Source organism: Engystomops pustulosus, chromosome 3, assembly GCF_040894005.1.
Source record: "Engystomops pustulosus chromosome 3, aEngPut4.maternal, whole genome shotgun sequence".
NCBI classification, from domain to species: domain Eukaryota; kingdom Metazoa; phylum Chordata; class Amphibia; order Anura; family Leptodactylidae; genus Engystomops; species Engystomops pustulosus.
In genome coordinates this window covers 175463957-175484911 of record NC_092413.1, presented here as the reverse complement: position 1 = coordinate 175484911, position 20955 = coordinate 175463957, and the positions used below count along the sequence as shown (strand labels likewise).

At 39.9% G+C, this 20955-nt stretch overlaps 1 protein-coding gene across 2 annotated transcripts in view; it reads left to right on the top strand.

The window, feature by feature from the left end:
* The window catches only part of SLC9A9 (solute carrier family 9 member A9), a 448763-nt gene that overhangs the window by 80113 nt on the left and 347695 nt on the right, over window positions 1-20955 (top strand). For both annotated transcript variants that reach the window (XM_072143078.1, XM_072143077.1), the window contains exon 5: window positions 11144-11259. In XM_072143078.1, coding sequence (XP_071999179.1) covers window positions 11144-11259 — 116 coding nt within the window. The remainder of the gene's footprint in view (window positions 1-11143; window positions 11260-20955) is intronic.

The window sequence follows — 20955 nt, the reverse complement described above, 5'->3', positions numbered from 1 at the left end:
TGCAGCAGAAATTTTCATTTGTGCTGCTAGCATTTTTAAGATATTAACAAAAGTTTCCAGAAGTCATCAGAGGTCAACCCCCCCCCCCCCACACACACACACACACTTTTCCCAAATCAAACAAAACTAGTGCCAAACAATTGTGCTGGGTTTGTGCTGCTCAAACCCCCCATAAACAAAACTGGTGTCTAACATTAGTGCTACATTTGTGCTGGTTTGTGCAGCAAAAATTTTCATTTGTGCTGCTATCATTTTTAAGGTATGTTTAGGTGTTTACATGGGTTTAGGTGTTCAGGATGAACTGGTAAAAAAACAACCCTAGTGACACTTCTCTAGGGGGAGCTAAGAAACACACTAGCACCAGGGGGAGCTGGCAAACACACTTTGGACGGAATGAACTCTGCTGACCTGATAAATTAAAAATGATAGCAACACAAACAAAATTATTTGCTGCAGAAACCAGCACATACATAGCACAAACATTTGACACCTGTTTTGTTTGATTTGGTTAATGTGAGGGAGCAGGGGGCTGGTTGACCTTTTGACCTTTATAATTTTGTTAATATATTCAAGCAAAAGCAGACAAACAAAAATTTTAGCAGCACTTCTGATGACCTCTGGAAACTTTTATTAATATCTTAAAAACAATAGTGGAAAAAAAAAAAAAATTTCTGCTGCACAAAACAGCAAAATGTAGCACAAACGTTTGACACCTATTTTGTTTGATTTGAACAAGGTGGGGGGCCAACTTCCCTCAGGTTCATTTGAGTTGTGTGGCATCATATGACCTCTGCATGCAATAGTAGTGAATTGGGGCTAAATAAGCATAGAAAGTTTGTCCCTTTTTTCCACTAGGGTGCAGTGGTCATGTGATGTCAAATAGGATTTTGGCACTTTTAGAATTTTTTTTCTTAACTTTTTTATTTTTGAGTGATATAATGAGGCAGTTGCTTTTGATTTACCATATTCAGAGCTATAATCGTATGATAGCCTTGTACTAAGAAAGGACAATTTGCAAAAGCTTTAAAGTTTAACATATTTTGGAAGTGTGATTTTGATGTATCCCTCATTCAAAAACAAGATGTTACATTGTATTCACTTGGAATATCTGGGGTGTCACAAGTGAAATAGAAAAAGTCTTAAATCATGTTCCCACAGCACCGCTGCCCGCTGTATGTCAGTTCATAGTTCAGTGATGGGCAACCTTTTGAACTTGGTGTGTCAAAATTCGCCAAAAAAACACCCATAACTCGGGTGGTGTGTCACCTTTAGAAAAAAAAAAAACCTTATTTTGCGATATTTAGAGTTTAAATAACAAATATGTTTAGTTATTTAACTTACCTGCTTAATTGGTCAGTTGGTTTCTTTTGTTGGTCTTGCTGTTATTTAACTTGTGTGGGGTGCCATGAACTAAGATAAGTGAGGGGGAGGGGGAATTCTTCCAGTGATGGCGAACCTGTGGCAGTCCAGCAACAGCTAGTTTTAAGGACATTTGTGTCCTGAGAAGTGCCCCCCAAAGCAGTGTACATCACAGCCCAGCCCGGCAGAGCTCAACTCAATAAATTAACTTGCCTAACTGGCACAGGCTCCAACGACACCACGGACCTCCGTTGCTCCTCTTCAGGCCGCTTCAGCTCCTGTGTAGATGTTCCCACGGAGGCACAGCATAGGTTTCGTCTTTGCAAGCTGGGACTGCTCCACTCTGGAGTCATTGCGCGGCCTCCGCAAAGCAGGACTGGAGGTCAGGAGCAGCAGCTGCGATCTCTCTGACTGAGATGCAGCCGCTCGCTGCAGACCACATCACCGACCGACGGCCTGACCGGCCCCAGGAAACGTCACTACAGCAATTTTTCTCCAGCAGCCGTGTGTCACTGAAAATGGCTACGTGTGTCAGTGCTGACACGCGTGTCATAGGTTGGCCATCACTGTCATAGTTGTTTGTTAGAGATTTGGCAGTGAAAGGGGCACTATGCAAGACAACTGGTAATCTAACATGAGTGGTAGCCCTGGCAGGACCTTATGATAGTATTCATGAATATAAGATTAAGGTCCTGGCAGGACAACTGTTAATGGACAGATAGAGATCACATGAGCCTCCATCAGCAGCCACTTTACATATGAAGAAAGCAATATAGAACTATTAATAGATGTATAATGTTAAATTACCTATAATCCTGCCCCCCGCACTTACACATATTCCAAAAAATATGAGATAAAGGGGCTCAATTACTTATCCGGTCCTGTCGCAATCCCCAATCAGGACGGTCCAATGAAGATGAAGTCCGGTGCGATTAACCAACATCATGTGCCCGAGATCCTGCATGCGTCGCTTCCCCGCTGACGTCCGCCAGAGTTCACCTTCTTCTTCCCGGTGTATGTGAGTGCATGTCTTGCAACACAATTTGCAATGTTAAATCCTGCACGTTGTCCATCAGATCGTCTGACGGCTCGCCCCACGATTTGTGTTGGCGCAAGATCCAATTGTGTGCGCCAAAAACCCCTGTTAAATGCGGCACAACACGGAACCCGACAAAAATGCGGTCCGTGGACCCTTAGTAAATCAGCCCCAAAGTGTCCAATCCCTTTAACTTGAAATACCTCAGTAACCATGGATGGGTAAACCACGGAATTGGTAAGATACTACTAAAATGTAATTTAGTAAGAAGCAGTGATTTTATGCTTTCCTTCTTACACCCTCTTTACTGTTGACTGCCTTCTATATATACTGAGCATAAAACAATGCATTTGTAATTTACTGCCCCCACGTTATTTATTCCAGACTTTTTAACTCCTTCCCATACTGTGCATGGTATAAAGAATAGTTTCAATGGTCTAATGCTATTATGTATTATAATGAGTTATTGATACTTTACAGTGTGATTTACTCACAACATTTATATTTGTATTTTGCTTTTATAATCCTAATTATTGCGGATGTATTGTTACCACAAGCAGATTTGTAGTCTTCTCTCTGTCTGCTAGTCCTTGATATAAGGCGTAGGATTCAAGCAGCAGATTGCTGGGACGATAACATATTCTCTGCTAGCAGTTTTTGGACACCGCACATTTGACACTATTTCTGGCTCATTTGCCTGAGTAATTATAGGATTTTAGTCATCAGTCATATCTGTAGGCCTCCTTCACCTTCTGGAACTTTTGCACAATTTTATGTACTTCCTATGACTTTTTCATCTTGCTAAGAGCATACCTGCTCATACCATATATAAATTTACATGCAAGCCATCAAGTGGGATATTGGTCTTCATACAGAGGTGGGGATTGCTGCATATTGCAGAAAATACCCACTGCTGATACCCTCTTTCGGTAGTAGCAGAGCCGCCAGCGCCATTTAAAAGATGGCACGTGGGCAGTGCATGGCATATGCAGTTTTGTTACGATGAGCTAGTGGCTTATTGTAATAAATGCTGTGTAAAAATGTCATATACTGCAATACAGAGGTATTGTAGTATACGGTAAGAATGATCTGAACATTTAGGATTAAAGTACCCTAGAGGTTCTAAAAAATAGCAAAAAAAAAGTTTAAAAAAAGTCTAAACATAAAAAAAAAAATTAAAAATTGTAATCACTTTCCCTAGAACTGATATAAAACATAATAAACAGTAAAAATCACAAACATGTTAGGTATTGCCGTGTCTCAAAATGACAGATCCATCAGAAACTCTACTTTTACACCATTTTACATCACATGCAAATTGTAATCAAAAGTAATCAAAAGGCCGCACAGTCCTCAAAATGGTAGCAATGAAAACGTCAGCTTATTTTGCAAAAAATGACACCTCACACAGCTCCATACACCATAGTATGAAAAAGTTATTAGCGTCAGAATATGGCGAAAACCTTTTATTTCCATACACATCCGTTTAATTTTTGAAAATGTATTAAAACACAATAAAAACGATATAAATTTGGTATTACCATGATCATACCAAACCAAAGAATAAAGGAGATGTATCATTTGGAGCGCACATTGAGATTTGTAAAAACTGAGCCCACAAGAATGTGATGCAAATGCGTTTTTTTTTTTGCCAATTTCACCATATTTGGAATTTTTTTCCAGCTTCCAGTACACGGCATGGAATAATAAATAACGTCACTAAGAACTAAAATTTGTGACACAGAAAATAAGCCCTCACACAGCTGTGTACACTGAAAAATTAAAAAGATATGGATTTATGAAGGTGGAGAGCGAAAAATTAACGAAAAAAAAACCTGCGCCCTTAAGGGGTTAAGATAGATTTCTTTTGTAGATGAATGGTTTAGGTTAAAATAGGAAGCTATTTATCTTGTGGTATAGAGGGATATGTCGCTATCACCTCTTATCAACCCCTATCCTGCCTGCTAAACTGCTTAATCGATATATTAGATCCATCTTCAGTGTGGAGCACAGGAGGAAGTTTGGAGCATACAGACATGGACCTCAGGAGCATTTAACAGTAAGATCTCTGTCTCCCCAAAACTACATGCTTATCTTTTCTGCTAACAACTGCTATAACATGCTGGAATATTAATTGTACAATGATAGAAATCTGCAACATGCACCTGCGTCTGTTCCTCCCCTTCTTTACCCCATAAGTGTGGAGATGTATCATGGCTATGTTCACATACGTATGATGTCCTCCCCCCCAGCACTCACCGGATTTATCAGGAGCCTCCAGTTCCCTCCACCCAAGAAAAATAACTTTAATCTCAATATTTTGTACAGAATGGAAAAGCACTGCAGAACTGTAACAATGCAGAAAAGATGTGGGGGATTTATAATGGAAATGTATGCAGTCGAAAAAGTTCTGCATGCCCTTCTTTAAAGCCTGGGTTGCTCAGCTGAAATCCTCATAATTCAGAAATTCAATTTATCACAATAAATCACATTTTTGCATGTCCTGATATAATTTCTTCCAGTTCACGTCACATCAATTTGTATTAACTACATGTAACATAGAAAGAAGGCCCTTCTAATGAGGCTGGTTATTGTCTGGATATACGGAGTATATGAGATTACTCTGAGATTCTCTGTGCTCATGAATACGTTTCGGAAATATGAAACAGAATGATGGATTTCCAGCCGAGTCTGCAGGTACAGGAGAATTTCATTGATAGGAGTAAAGGGCATATCAAGCAGGAAGATGGTACATTTAGGTCTACTGTACTAGTGCGGGGGCGGTAGCTTCAAGGTCTCAGCTCTGTTACACAGGCCACCAGCAGTGACACAAATTGCAGTAAAGCAGGGCAGTCAATTACCAAGCTACGAGATTGGGAACAGTTTGCTTCGAATAGATATTGCCTCAGAGGGAGTAAATACCAGACTGTCACGATCGTTCACTTTTCAATTTATACAATAACTTCCTACATGATTATAAACTTCCCGCTGATCGGTAGTGCGGCTATTATGGCTTCAATGGCTTCAAATTCCTCTCGCACTCTAAATGATCCTATTAACTGTACAATTTTTGTAGAAGTTTTGATGATAAACCAAATAAATGAATGAGGACATTTAGGAGGTATTATAGAACATTTCTGTTTGACTGAATGGTAGTCTCAAGATCGGTGGAGGTCCAACTACATCCTCTAGAAGAACTGTCTGATTAGAATACACAAGAATACCTTCTCTTTTAAAAATATGCCCAAATGTACAACACAGGGCTAACTCTCCCCAAATAAGGTCAGAATGTATACTAGCAGAATTTTAGTGAAGACAAATATATATATAAAAAGGATTTAAAAATTATGCAAAGCCTTTGGATATCTAGTCTCAATTAACAGCTATGAAGCCCGTAGCCCCTCACGAGTATAAGCTGAGTTTTTCAAAAATGTGCTAAAAAATCCTAACTCGGCTTGAAAAAAAAACCTCTGTGCATAAAAAAGGTGAGTACAGAGTGTTTTGTTTTTTTAGGCTGGGCAGAGGGCTGCTGGCTATATACTAAGGGGTCAAGCACTGGCTATATACTTGGGGGCAGGCACTTGCTCTATACTGGGGGAGGCAGGCACTGGCCATAAACTGGGGGGGCAGGCACTGGCTATAAACTGGGGGGCAGGCATTGGCTATATACTGGGGGCAGGCACTGGCTATATACAAGGAGGCAGGCACTGGCTATAAACTGGGGGACAGGCACTGGCTATATACTGGGGGCAGGCACTGGCTACATACAGGGGGGCAGGCACTGGCTATAAACTGGTGGACAGGCACTGGCTATATACAAGGGACAGGCACTGGCTATATACAAGGAGGCAAGCACTGGCTATATACAAGGAGGCAAGCACTGGCTATATACAAGGAGGCAGGCACTGGCTATATACAAAGGGGGCAGGCACTGGCTATATACAAGGGGACTGCTGGGTATATACTAGGGGGCAGGGGGCTGCTGGCTATATAATAAGGGGTCAGGCACTGGCTATATACTTGAGGCAGGCACTTGCTCTATACTGGGGGGGGGGCAGGCACTGGCCATAAACTGGGGGGGCAGGCACTGGCTATAAACTGGGGGCAGGCACTGGCTATAAACTGGGGGGCAGGCACTGGCTATATACAAGGAGGCAGGCACTATCTATATACAAGGGGGCAGGCACTAGCTATATACAAGGGGGCAGGCACTGGCTATAAACTGGGGGACAGGCACGGGCTATATACTGGGGGCAGGCACTGGCTATATACAAGGAGGCAGGCACTGGCTATATACAAGGAGGCAGGCACTGGCTATATACAAGGGGGCAGGCACTGGCTATATACAAGGGGACTGCTGAGTATATACTAGGGGGCAGGGGGCTGGCTATATATTAGAGGGCAGGCTATATATAAATATTTCATATGCAAAGAGTATGTATGTTGTCTCCAAAACATACTGGTAGGTTGATTAGATTGTGAGCCCCATTAGGGACAGGGACTGATTTGGCAAGCTCCGTACAGCGCTGCATATACTGTGTGCGCTATATAAATAAAGGAATTATTCTATATTTCCCATCCAAGGCTTATACTCAATTTAATATGTTTTCCCAGTTTTTTGTGTTAAAATTAGGTACCTCAGCTTATACTCGAGTATATACAGTATTTTTGTATCATTTTAAAACTCCTTTTTTTGTAAACAAGGGTATAAGAAACTAAAAGAAGAGCAGATCCTGCATGTGGGGAGCACAGGTGTATGTCAGTGTGCTTGGTTTACAGTCCTGATGGTAGATTTCCTTTAAGGACATTTTACTAAATGTGTAAGTAATGTGCAATGTGTTTGGGCAGATAACTAGGCCTCTCTCCGATATGCAATTCCTACAATATTTAAGTGTGCCTGTGAAGGTGAGTTAAATAAGCATTAAATGGGCTAATTAAACTTTAGCATTTCCATGCATTTATACAGTTTCAGGTTTATGTCTCGTAATTGAGGTAGTAGGGAAAAAAATAGTTCTCCCGATAAGAGGAAATAATTATAAAAGGCGTTAAAGCTTCTGCATGGGGAGAATAATATATGCATGCTACTAAAAGTGAACTGTTTTTACTAAACTACATTTCCCTTTCCACTTAATTAATAGCATATAAATAAAGACTTTTAAAGTATACCGAATGAGTAAAATATTTAATGAGCTTTTTGGAAGTTCTAATGCAGGAAATGGGCTGTCAGCAATTTTCCTGATTTGTGTTTGTAGAGTGGAGACTGAAGTTAATCAGCAGATTTCGCTCTTACACGAGAATCCTCCTCTCTTAAGGGTTTATTGCACAGGAAATTCAGCAGCACGGATCTTTTGGATGGATTATTAGGCTAATGTGCTGTTGACTTCATGCACCACTCTGAACTTCAAATACCCTTGTAAATGTTTATGGCGCGCCGTGCGAGTATACCACATACTGAACCGGGTGGTGCGAGGCCTCCTCTTTGTTTAAAGTTGTTTTACTAATTAACCTTAATAGGAAATCAATGGCCTATTTCAATCCGCTCTTCTACAAATTGGTAAGACAACAACATAAGAATGACTGGTTACATATCAAAACAGAATTATGGGCACAGTCTCAATGAAAGGGAAATGTGGTGGAGAAGTTAATGGCGTTATAGGCAGGCTGTATCCGTATAGAACATATGGAAGGCAAACATAAAACAATGTGGTTTTTAGCAGATGATCTGTATCTAATGTTAATGATTTTTTACCCTTTCTTGATGCAATGCCCTTTCTCCTAATAAGTAGGGGAGTGTAGACTAATGACAAAATTCAATGGGGGGGGGGGGATTTATCATGGTTATAAGATGGTTTTCTCACTTACAAGCTATGAAAATTCACAGTTCCTGACCACAGTCAGGAATTGCAACATGTATTCCTCTATGCTACCAGTATGCCAAGTGGGTAAGGAGTGGGCTGGGGTAGGAACTGCCCACATTAGTGCATTTGCTTTAGCATGCTGTGATGTGTTGTCTTTGTATATTAGGTTTATGGGGGAAGGGCTATATATGTCACACAATGCACCTAATTGTGATAAATTCCTCCCTGTTTAAAGATTCACACAAAATTCTTATTCTATTGACCCTGAAAAACGTCAGTATACTTCGGAAATGTCGCTTGTCTGTTCATTATGAAGAATACAATGTGTCCAGACATTATTTTCATTGTATCCCATGCTTATTTGCAGTTTTCCATCTCTAATTGTATACTGTCCCTGAGTTCCAGGTAGTGAAGAAGAAATCGACCTCCCCTTTCTCTCTCAATGCACACAGAACAACATAGAGGATGTAATACTGCAGTACAAAGCAGTTTTTCTGCTAGAGTGACCAGAACAACAGGATTGTGCAGTTGGAGTCTAGGAGTCGGATGTTTGGCTTACCGACCCCACAGCCCTGGTTAACCGATTCATTCCACTGTACATCACAATTTTGGGGAGGATTGGAGCTACCTAATGACACCATAGGGAGGCCAATCCTCCTCAAAATGGTGGCACCATAATTTATCAATTGATTTAAATCCCGGCGCTGACTTTACCGGCACCATTTAAACAGTCAACACCTACAAACAGTGGCAGCACCGATCGCAGGTGTTACTAGTGTTGTGGTTTGTATTCAGCACCACAATTTCAACTTCCACGGGTCTGCTCATTACTAGTTCTGTATTATTTCTGGGCCACGATCCGTTTGATTTTGCAATGTGATACCAAGGATTGAAATGCTTCCAATTGTCTTTATTTTATTTTTTTTTCTATATATTATTTTTACCTGCATTCTGTATATTCTTGTCTTTCAGTACACATTCTTATTAACGACTAATGTAAATTTGGATGGTCTTCTCAAGGGGTGTACTGCATAATATAATGTTATGAAATGTTTATGCCCCCTTTAAGATTAGATTCTACACCCTTTCCCGCTTGCTTAGACGTATTACACATGAGATGATTTAAAATGCAAAGTGCAGACTGTTCCTACAAAATCAATGTTGTGAATTTCATGGAATAAGTGACTGAATGATATTATAGGCTATATGCAGTATTATTCCTAAATCCCAATAATCAATTCTTACAGTGAACATCATTTACAGCTCAGGCAATGAATAAATTACTGTAAAAAGCCTTCCGGATACTTTTTCTTGAAACCAGTTTTATGTTCATAACCTTGTGGGGGTGAAGTATAAAAACCATTTGCTTGTATGTCTGTTTCATAACACTTATTTCTGACACTAATAGAAATACACTGTGATACACTGAATTAATGTTAATCAATTAAATCTTCTATCTATCTATCTATCTATCTATCTATCTATCTATCTATCTATCTATCCTATTAGGGCACTGTTCAGGGTTTTCTGCTACATTGACTCAGTTTCTCCTGGTCTATGACATGCTACTTGCATATAGGACATCGGGGCACATTTACTAAGCTTTGTGCGCAAGTTGTCTGCTGGACTTTGCACATTCTTTCTAGTGCAAACTGCTTGCACATGTACGTAAGAAGTGCTTGCACCACATTTCTGTCGCACACGACCCTTTTGTGGCTCAGCTGCACTATTCTTCATGTGACACATATTTCTGCACTGAAGGGGGTATTCCAGTGCCCTCTGTTGGAGCATTGCAGATGGCGCCAGATTCATGCAGAATGGGCGCCAGAAATCCTGAATCTAGCTCCCTCTGCACTATACACAGGTAGACTGCACATAGAGGCTCCTTTGGACAGTTCTATGTCTATTTTTGGAACTCTGCTGACCATCAGACTCATTAAAGTGGCTTTGCCCTTAAATAAATGTTCATTTGTGCGAATTGCTTTTTTTCAAAAAGTCCCAAAAAAGTCTCACAATGCATGAAAAGTCCCAGCACATGCACCCGCATTGGGCTGGAGTAACTATGAAAGTCCCAAGTCATGAATCCGTCTTTGCACAGTAGTTCTATGTTTACATCAAATTACCGTATATTTCGGACTATAAGGTGCACAAAAAATCCTTTCATTTTCTCAGAAATCAAAGGTGCGCCTTATAGTCCAGTGCGCCTTATATATGAACCGTACTTACAGACAACAGCTGCCTTGAACAGTGCACAGGTCTGCCACCTGCTGGTCATTCATCCTTATAATCAGGTGCGCCTTATAATCCGGTGTGCCTTATATATGAACCTAGACATTTAAGCAGGCATTTATTGATGGTGCGCCTTATAATCCGGTGCGCCTTATAGTCCAAAAAATACTGTAATGAAGGGCGGAGAGAGCCCTGTGAGACTCAATGGGGCTTTTTGGAAACTTTTTTACACCAAACAAAGACTAGGAAAACCCAAAATGAATAACCCCCCTTTGGCTCTGAAATGACAGGGTAATTTACCAGCAATTTGTGAAAACCCCATATAACTTCCATTCAGTAATAGCGGTTACTATAAATCCTGATGTGTAATCTTTACGGAGAGATATCAAGTGATCTAATTGATGTAAAGTGCTCCAATTCTTTCCATGTTTGCCTTGGTATTATGTTTCCATTAGAAAAATAAAGGTTGTGACAGGTGACAGGTGGTTGGGGTGGTGGGTATTGCATGTACATCCCATTAAATACAGGTGGTCTGATGGATTTTATCTACTGTATTCTAAAATCAGTAAAATATAACTTTATTGTAAGATTTTGATGTTTATGTTCAGACTGTAGCTACTTTTGCTATTGTTTACCCGTGTTTTTTCTCTGCCTCTAACAGGTTGATAATGTATGGCTTTGTGAAGGCCATGATACAACTGGGACAGATCCAGGCTGGCGACTTTCACTTCACCGACTGTTTGTTTTTTGGCTCATTGATGTCTGCGACGGATCCAGGTAATTACGGTCTCAGGAATGTGCGATCGCCGCCTCCGTACTAAGCCAAGTGCTCACCCAATATCCCTCTGCAAATGGTCTTTTTTCTCTCTGCTATGAAAATAACTATATGTTTCTGGAAACTTTCAACTCTTGTGAAAGTAAAACCTTTTTTGTTAAAGAGCTCAGCGCTGAAGGATAATTTGTAAACTGCTGTAAACATAACCAATGGAACAAGACAAAGTGTCCAATGCAATTGTGTCCTCAGTGATCCATGGCAGTGTACTGTAATAGTCTGCTGCACAGCAATTTCCTAAGACTAAATATACAATATCGCAGCAGCAGCCGGGCTTGTATTTCAATTGCTCATCCGAGCGCAGTTTTTTTTTTAATTTTGTTTTTAATAGATCATGTAACAGTACCTCTACTTAGTTATTATTGTACTATAATATGTGCATTTTTATAATCTCGTTAAATCAGGCTGAACAGTATTTATATAGCCACAGGCCAAAGCTCGCCTACTTATAAGTCTTTAGCGCTTGGCCATTTAAAGGGACTCATGCAGGGTATGAAATGTTTTTGCTATAATTCCATGTTTTGTGTTAAACTTCACTTGTTTACCTGTGAAAAATGACCTCAAACAAGATGCAAATGAGATGAGAAGAGTCACTATTAGAGGCTGACGGAAGCAGCATATCTTAGGCTCTGCAGCACCTACACCTATGCTTATGGTATCATTTTAAAGATTTCATCTTCGGGATTGTGGTTCAGTGAGTTATAGAACTAGGGATATACAGTAAAGAGTTAAAGACGTAGGAATGCGAACTACAGGTAAAGATTTACATTTCTGACTATGACGTTAACTGCCTGTGTCTCTGGTTCTATACTTCACAGAACCACAATCCTGATGTGATTCCAAAGATGAGATTCTCGTGTTTAATGTAATTCCAACACATAATTTTAGGTACATTAAGGCCAAATCTAGGGACATCCAATGTGACATTCACCATTTAGCCCCTAAAAGTGACTTATGTCAGTCAAAAAGTGTGTATTTGCAGTTCATCTGTGTATGACCTTGGAGTCAGGTTAATATATAACTGGGAGGAATATGAAGTATATACAAGATCATTAACATAAATGGGAATGCTAAAAAGTATATTTCATATAATACCTGTGGGGTCTGTTAGTTTACTGGTGTACAAGAGGGTGATGGTATCCATTTAACTCAATTTCATTCTGCCATTCTTTCCTATAATTTATATATAGTTTTCTGTGGAGTGGCTTGGCATGATAAACCAGGGGAACTAACTCATAGATCCAGGCACTGTGACTGTGGTAATCTTAGTATATTGGTTACCCATGGCCTCCTTCCTTCTAAAAACAGATGTGTTGCCTGGATGTGTTGCCAGGGCTGCTCTGTGCTTTAGCTTAACAGGCTGTTACATGTACAGGTGCATGTCTCACCCTCCCCCCAGCTCCATCGAAACTCCCCCTCCCTCTGCCTAATCTCACACAGTGGGAGGAAGGAAAAGCTCCTACACATTGTAACAGTCTATGAAGCTATAGCACTGAGGGACTCTGTTAATGCCCTTCTTCCTTCTAAAATCAACTTTTAAAATTATGCTAATAAACCAGGAGACCATGCATTACAAATATAAGATTAAAACTGTCACGGTGCCTGAATCTATGAGTAAGTGCCCCTGGTTCATCACAATGGATTTTGATGGTAAATTTCCTTTAAATCATCCAGCAGTTCGTTTCCATTTTCCTTTTCAATGCATTTTATTTATGGCATGGTGCAAATAAAGAAGCTTTAAACAAAAAAGTAATAAAGGGACAAAAAACCCACATTAGATCACTTATACACTTTCATAAGCAGAATCGTCTTTGTTTTTCTTTAAACATTTTATTCCCTTTTGTAACAACCAGGAGGAGTCCATATATAATGTAAGCTGAATGGTGCTAAGATAATAAAGCGTTATGACTTTCCATTTGTATCCCTGATTATGTTCTCAGAATGCCTGCATATCAATCATAACAATAAGTTTAATGAAGTGTGATAGCAATTATCGATCAGTCGCACAAGTGATGGATACTTCCTAATGAATGCTTCATGTTCCCAAATGCAGGCTTGCCTGAAATATGCTGCCATTCTTATGTTGTCCCTCAAGTCACACATATCTCTACTTGACAGTAAAGTGTCCATACAGTGTCACTCATATGGCTTCTCCTGTAAATGAATGTTTAACGTCATATCGATTAGCTAGACACTCACATGAGAAAAGATCTGTTTTGTTCTTTTGGACGTCATCAGCATACAGAGATGACCTGTGTTACTAGAGATAAATAAATGCTGTCTTCTTGGAATACTGATTTATCCAATGTGAAATAAGCCTATTACAGTATTGAAGTATATCGAGAATTTGCTATAGTTCTGTAACAGAGTGGCACTGGAAGACTTTTGCAGATCTTCAGCAATAACAGGTCCTCCGGGCTGTCATGGCAGTTGACTGTCGCCCACCGATGATGTCACAATGAGATACGATCAAAGCCAATATGGCATTGCCCACACACTGCTGTCGTTTTATTGGAATCAAAAGGTTAACACCCGCCATCGGTGCTAGCTCCAATCACAGGTTTGAGTGGTGGGTGTTTTCTGCAATATGCAGAAAACACCCTGCTTCTATTTGTATGGAGAGGGCTCTCCTTGTGAGACGTACTAGTACATCATGCATAATTAAGAGGTTGAGATTGGTGGCTTCAACACCCAGCACCTCCATGGATCAGCTGTTCTCAGATAGTGGAACAAGAAGCAGACAGCTTTGTTCTCACTGTAGTAGCTTAAACAAATCCCTATAGATACAATTGGAAACATGCAAATACGCTTTGCAGGGCATAAGAAGAACATTGTCTCCTCTGACTACCTAATATACACTCACCGGCCACTTTATTAGGTACACCATGCTAGTAACGGATTGGACCCCCTTTTGCCTTCAGAACTGCCTCAATTCTTCGTGGCATAGATTGACATGATGGCATCACACAGTTGCCGCAGATTTGTCGGCTGCACTTCCATGATGCGAATCTCCCGTTTCAAAACATCCCAAAGATGCTCTATTGGATTGAGATCTGGTGACTGTGGAGCCCATTTGAGTGCAGTGAACTCATTGTCATGTTCAAGAAACCAGTCTGAGATGATTCCAGCTTTATGACATGGCGCATTATCCTGCTGAGAGTAGCCATCAGATGTTGGGTACATTGTGGTCATAAAGGGATGGACATGGTCAGCAACAATACTCAGGTAGGCTGTGGCATTGCAACAATGCTCAATTGGTACCAAGGGGCCCAAAGAGTGCCAAGAAAATATTCCCCACACCATGACACCACCACCACCACCAGCCTGAACCGTTGATACAAGGCAGGATGGATCCATGCTTTCATGTTGTTGACGGCAAATTCTGACCCTACCATCCGAATGTCGCAGCAGAAATCGAGACTCATCAGACCAGGCAAAGTTTTTCCAATATTCTACTGTCCAATTTCGATGAGCTTGTGCAAATTGTAGCCTCAGTTTCCTGTTCTTAGCTGAAAGGAGTGGCATCCGGTGTGGTCTTCTGCTGCTGCTGTAGCCCATCTGCCTCAAAGTTCGACGTACTGTGCATTCAGAGATGCTCTTCTGCCTACCTTGGTTGTAACGGGTGGCGATTTGAGTCATTGTTGCCTTTCTATCAGCTCGAACCGGTCTGCCCATTCTCCTCTGACCTCTGGCATCAACAAGGCATTTCCGCCCACAGAACTGCCGCTCACTGGATGGTTTTTCTTTTTTGGACCATTCTCTGTAAACCCTAGAGATGGTTGTGCGTGAAAATCCCAGTAGATCAGCAGTTTCTGAAATACTCAGACCAGCCCTTCTGGCACCAACAACCATGCCACGTTCAAAGGCACTCAAATCACCTTTCTTCCCCATACTGATGCTCGGTTTGAACTGCAGGAGATTGTCTTGACCATGTCTACATGCCTAAATGCACTGAGTTGCCGCCATGTGATTGGCTGATTAGAAATTAAGTTTTAACGAGCAGTTGGACAGGTGTACCTAATAAAGTGGCCGGTGAGTGTACTTTCTACAGTTGAAAAACTTTCTAGTGGCATCTTTTATATTTTGCTCAGCGTACAGGAGAGATGGAAAAAAATCCAAATTTGGTAGAATTGCCCTAAACACAGTTGCACCATTTTCCTACAGGCTTTGATTTTACATCTTTTCCTCTATGGTCCAATTACACCTCCCGATTATTCATTAGGTCGTTGCAATCACAGAAATACCAAGTTTGTTTTCTTTTAATACTTTAAAAAATCAAAATCTTTTGTACAAAGGAAATCTTAGTTTCTCCATATTCTGATGCCAATAACTTTTTCATACATCTGTGTACGTAGCTGCGTAAGGTGTCATTTTTTTGGAAAAGCTGATGTTTCATTGATATCATTTTGCAACTTTTTGCTCACTTATAATTGTTTTTATATTTTGATAGGTCAGACTTTTTTTTGGAGGGGGGGGGGGGGGGGGCATGGGAACACCTAACATGTCTATGCTTTTACTTGTTTATTTATTTTTATATGTCTTCTATGTATGATTAATAGAATTTTTAGATATCTTTTGTTTAGTTTTATTTTTATTTCTTACTGTTTATTAGTTTTTTAAACTATTATTTAAGTCCTCCTAGGGTACTTTTTTCATATTAAAGTTTTATTCAGAAAAAAATTATAATTGATGAAACAAAAAGCATCAAATAAGAAAGTAGTACATAGATAGGAACAAGGTGCTACTGTGAGCACCACTCTTCAGGAAAACGAATCAGATGGGAACTATCGGTGTTCGTCAGAGAACTATCTTGAAGCAAAGAAACTCCTTAAGGGCTAAATAAGCCTAGTACATAAGGAATAGGGACAGATGGGAACAGGAAGGGACAGCCAGAAGGAAAATGCAGTCTCCCCTCTTCCTGGCCAGAGTGCAGCAGAAGCCTAGGAATCATATGGGGGATCAGGAGTCAGTTCAAAGTATTGCTGAGAGGAGATATATGAGGACTAATGGAACCAGGGTTTTTTTTTTTTTTTACAGCTGTCTGCCTTTTTAGGTCCCTAATTTAAGAGACTCTCCATCCGGTAGAGTTCAATAACCATTCCCAGCCATTGGTGCAGCGAAGGTGGGTAAGTCATGTGCTAGTTAGCTGGTATGTAAGCCGTGGCTGCATTTATCAGATGTTGGAGAAGAGACTTCTTACAAGCACCAAGGAAGATATTGTGATGATGGTTTAAAACCCAGGCTGGGTAATCGTGTAATGATTTACCAGTCACCTCCAGAATCACCTCCAGGGCTCCAAAATAGGGAGAAAGCCTACGACAGCTCCAAAAGATATGGAGAAGAGTCCCTTCCTTATTGCCGCAGTGCACCTCTGGGAAGATTTTGTGGAGTATATATGGGACTCTGTGCCACCTCATTAGAAATTTATAGTTTGTTTTTTGATAATATGTACTTCATGACAACTTGTGAGCCAAAAGGTAAATCTCATCTCTCTGTTCAATAGAAAGAGAAATGTTTCCACTTCTGAATGTATGAGGAAACCTCCTCCAGAGGTGACATCAAAAGCTAATATGTCAACGACAGCGATCCCCTAACCGGACTGTTCTGCCACAAATCCCCTCAAACCCCGTTCTTGACCTAGAGAATACCCCCATGGGTACTTTAACCCAAGGGGATCTGATTACTCATTAAATATACTGCAATACAATTGTATTGCAGTACATTGTGAATATACTATTTCTGTATAGCATTCTCCTCATTGTCTAACTTTGATACAGAATGCCTATTGACAGCTATGTAAGAACATTTGTGAATTGGAGTTTACTCAAGTACACACTTAGTATCTTCCCTTTCAAAAAAACATTAATAGGAGATCTTTTCCCAGACATGGATTATTCATTGTTGTATCTCCAATGCTGATGAGGATCATTTCTTGGGAAATGCAAATAGACGTTTACAGATACCTACTTGATTAATCATGTCAAGTGTGTGGTAATAAGAAGCACGTAAATCAGCATCTGCGAGGTAAAAGGCCATGATAACCATAGCAATATTCATGATGTATTCTCAATATTAACGCTAGACCATCAGAACTGAAAAATATATCAAAGATGCTCTGCTTAGTGAAAGTGTATTGCTGTATGCTATCTTGCTGTGGATCTGGGCAATATGAGATAACTAGCACATATAGCATACGACTAACTGGTTTAACATATTGGCTGGCATAGGAAAGAAGAGGTATTGATACAGTCAGTTCCGGACTTTGGGCCAAATCTGTAGTCAAGAAGTCCAATGCACTTTTGGAAAGCAGCACCCAGATATGTGTGAAATACAGTACTCTATGTAAAGATATTTTATTTTCTCAGTGATGAAACCTTTGGCTCACATGATACTATAGATCTCTGCTCTGTTCCTTATGTAATACACTTGCTGGTTTTGGCTGTTATCCCACATCATGTTATTAGGTTTTGTGAAAAAGTCATGCTTGATGTTATGAGGGCTTGATGTTATGAGGGCACAGGTTTCAAGCAGGTGACCTGTTCCTAGGCTTCACTTCCCCTGGACTGACATTCTGTGCAATGCATTTATTCCCCACTGATGTCAGCAAGCCTCACTAGGGGTGTGGACTGGAAGATTCCCACTACCAGCCTGTCCTCCAGTCCAAGAAATCCAGCCCATGTAACTTTAAAGAAAAGAGCCTTGGCAGGTTCTGCTAAAGTATTGTTAAGAAGGTCACACTGGTTTCGGACGCCATCTTGACTATTGTCCGCCATCTTAGATACAGCGGCCATGTTCCCTGACCATTGTCAGGTTAATGTCATGATTCAAACTTAATTTTATGTAACCTGTTTGCTGGCCTGTCAGCTAATACCCTTTGACATTTAATGAGAAGCCAGTCTGTCCTCGATGCTGCATGATATTAGGATTTTGGAGCCCACTTATCAACTTCTCAGGAAATTAGTATAAACAATATCTGTGTACAAGGTCTCTGAGAACTGAGCACAATTAATTAATTGTTTTTTTCCCAGAATGTGCTGATGTCCAATAGTTTTACAGTATACTATTCACACCTACTCTTCTGTCTGTGATATTATGCATTTTGAGATATTAAACGGAAGAAGATCTGGACATACATTAAGAGATTGACGTGTCTTAGTTTTTATGTTCAATCATGAAAGGGTTAATTAGGACTCACCTTACAAAAGTCAAGAGGGCTGTTGGGGCCCTGCATAAAAATCCCTATCAGTATCATGTAGTCCTTCTGGATTTCTGTTATCTTCCCTGGCTGAGGGAACTAGGGAAGATATACACTCATCCACAACCTTAACAAACAGCTTGAGCTGGTGCCGGCGCTTATTTTCGTTATGTTTTTAAACAGATGTAAAGCATTTAAACGCTTTAGTAATTTTTAGATACCAAGTAGATTCATCGCACTGTCCACGCTCAGAAACTGGAAGGTTTCCTTTAAAATACCTGTCCAAGCTGTGCAATCCCTGAAAAAGACGAACAGTCTGACAAAAGTGCGATCAGCGACCCTTAGTAAATGAGCTCCGATGTGTTCCATGGAAAGAGTGTGATTTGAATTTTTATATTTTTAAATTTTGTTTTATATTTTTTAACGTGTTATTTTTTACTGTTATTTCAGTCTGATAACGGTCCATTTGTGCCATGCTTTGTCTGAGAAGACGTCTAACATCCTGGAAACACTCCATACACTAATACAGGGGAACTGTCATTAATTGCAAATGGCAAATGTTGTTGGGAAATATTCCATGAAACAGATGTTCAGCTTTTATTGCTGCAATGTAAATTGGGCTTTGAGGCTTGGCCCATGTATCCATCAGATAGTGAGGTGGCCTGAGACTCTTTTTCATCTCTGCAATAGGCCTTTGTTTGATTTCTTGTATGTGATGACTTTATGTGATTCTTACCCCTACCAATATGTCATTGTAAAATCACAGGCACCAGTCCTCCCAACTAGATACTAAATTACATGAACTCATTCTAGGGTGCTCTATATTTTGGATTTTCTTTGTTCTTTAATAACATTTTTATAGCATTTATATTTCCCTATGTTAATCCATTTAATGTTTTTTTTTAATAATTTTTAGAGCCGTTTTGTTTGTTATCATATGCTACACAGACTGAATATAAACAGGAAAGGGAGTCTGTAGTGTAAAACTGGATAGATTAAAGGGTTGTCTCCTTTCAGCAAATGGTTACTTTTGTTGTGTAATAAAAAGTTATAAAATTTTCCAATTCGATTCCTGTTTCAATTCTGCTTGCTGTCCTTCTTTAGGAAGCTTCATTGTCCCTGGTCATGTGCTGTCACACTGGTGCACTACTTGTTAGTATTACAGAGTAATCAGAGCTGTGTGGTATAAGGAGCTGTGCACCTGTGTGACATCACATGACCAGGGACCTGTTTATATCCACAGGAAGTCAACTATGAAGGACAGCAAGCAGTGATCTTGAAAAGCATGAGGAATTGATATAGTGAGTATATTGGAAATTGTAGAACTTTTCACAAACAAAATCAATTATTTGCCGAAAGTGGAGAACCCCTTTAACCAGATTTAAATAAAACAAATCCTTATGACTCCCCTTACTCTGCTGTGCACCACATTGTAGATAACGTAAGGTTATCTAATATTGTTATATATAAATATTATATATAAATATTAGACTAAAAATCAAACAAAAATAAAAGAAATTACATGCAATACGAGAGACATGAAGAGATACATTTAATATTTACTCATCTCTAGACGCATTTGGCTCAGAAAGTGCAGCAATAAAACTGAACCTTTTCCTTTCTTTCACCTCTCAGTTGGATGTTTTCCGTCAGTTTTAGCTACAGTCATTAATGCAGTTTTTGAGCCAAAGCCATAGGTGAATAGGACACGTATGATAAGTACTAAAATTCTATTTTCCATTCATTCCAAATTCAGACTGGATGTGTCTGGCTTCCAGGCTAATAAATGTGCTATAATGAAGTGGAGCGATAAAGCAGTTGGTTGCTTAAAGGACATCTACCACCTGGATGAAGGATTGTAAACCAAGCACACTGACTAGCTGGTGTGTCCTCCTCTGGCATGATAAACTTTTTACTATGCCTTTGTTTTAAGAATAAAATGATTTAAAATTATGCAAATGAACCTGTGGGGCTCCACGCTCCATTAAGACCCATAGAGCCCAGCGCCCCTCATTTGCATAATTTTGATTTTTTTTTTAACTTGGAAATAAGAAGCTAAAAGAAGGGTGGATCACCACCTTTAGGACACTCAGCTGCAGTAGGGCCTCTTTTTATCGTGTAAAATGAGCATCCACTATTGTCTGAAGAATTCTTTTCAACAGCATAATCAGAGAAAAGTCAAATACTTACTGCAGCTGCTGCAAAACCTCTTTTATTAGAGAAATGGAAAGTAGTCTATGTCATTCAATTGGTGTTTGACACAAAATAATCAATTTAGTTCAGGAAGGCAAATTTAATTGATACTTTCTTAACTTTTTTTTAAGGTTGAAGAAGTTTTCAACAAATAATTGATATTGTTTGTGTAAGAAAGTGACATGTCACATCACATGACCATGGAGACAGGAAGTTTAATTGAAGCTTCTTGTTGAATGACAGCAAGCAGAGA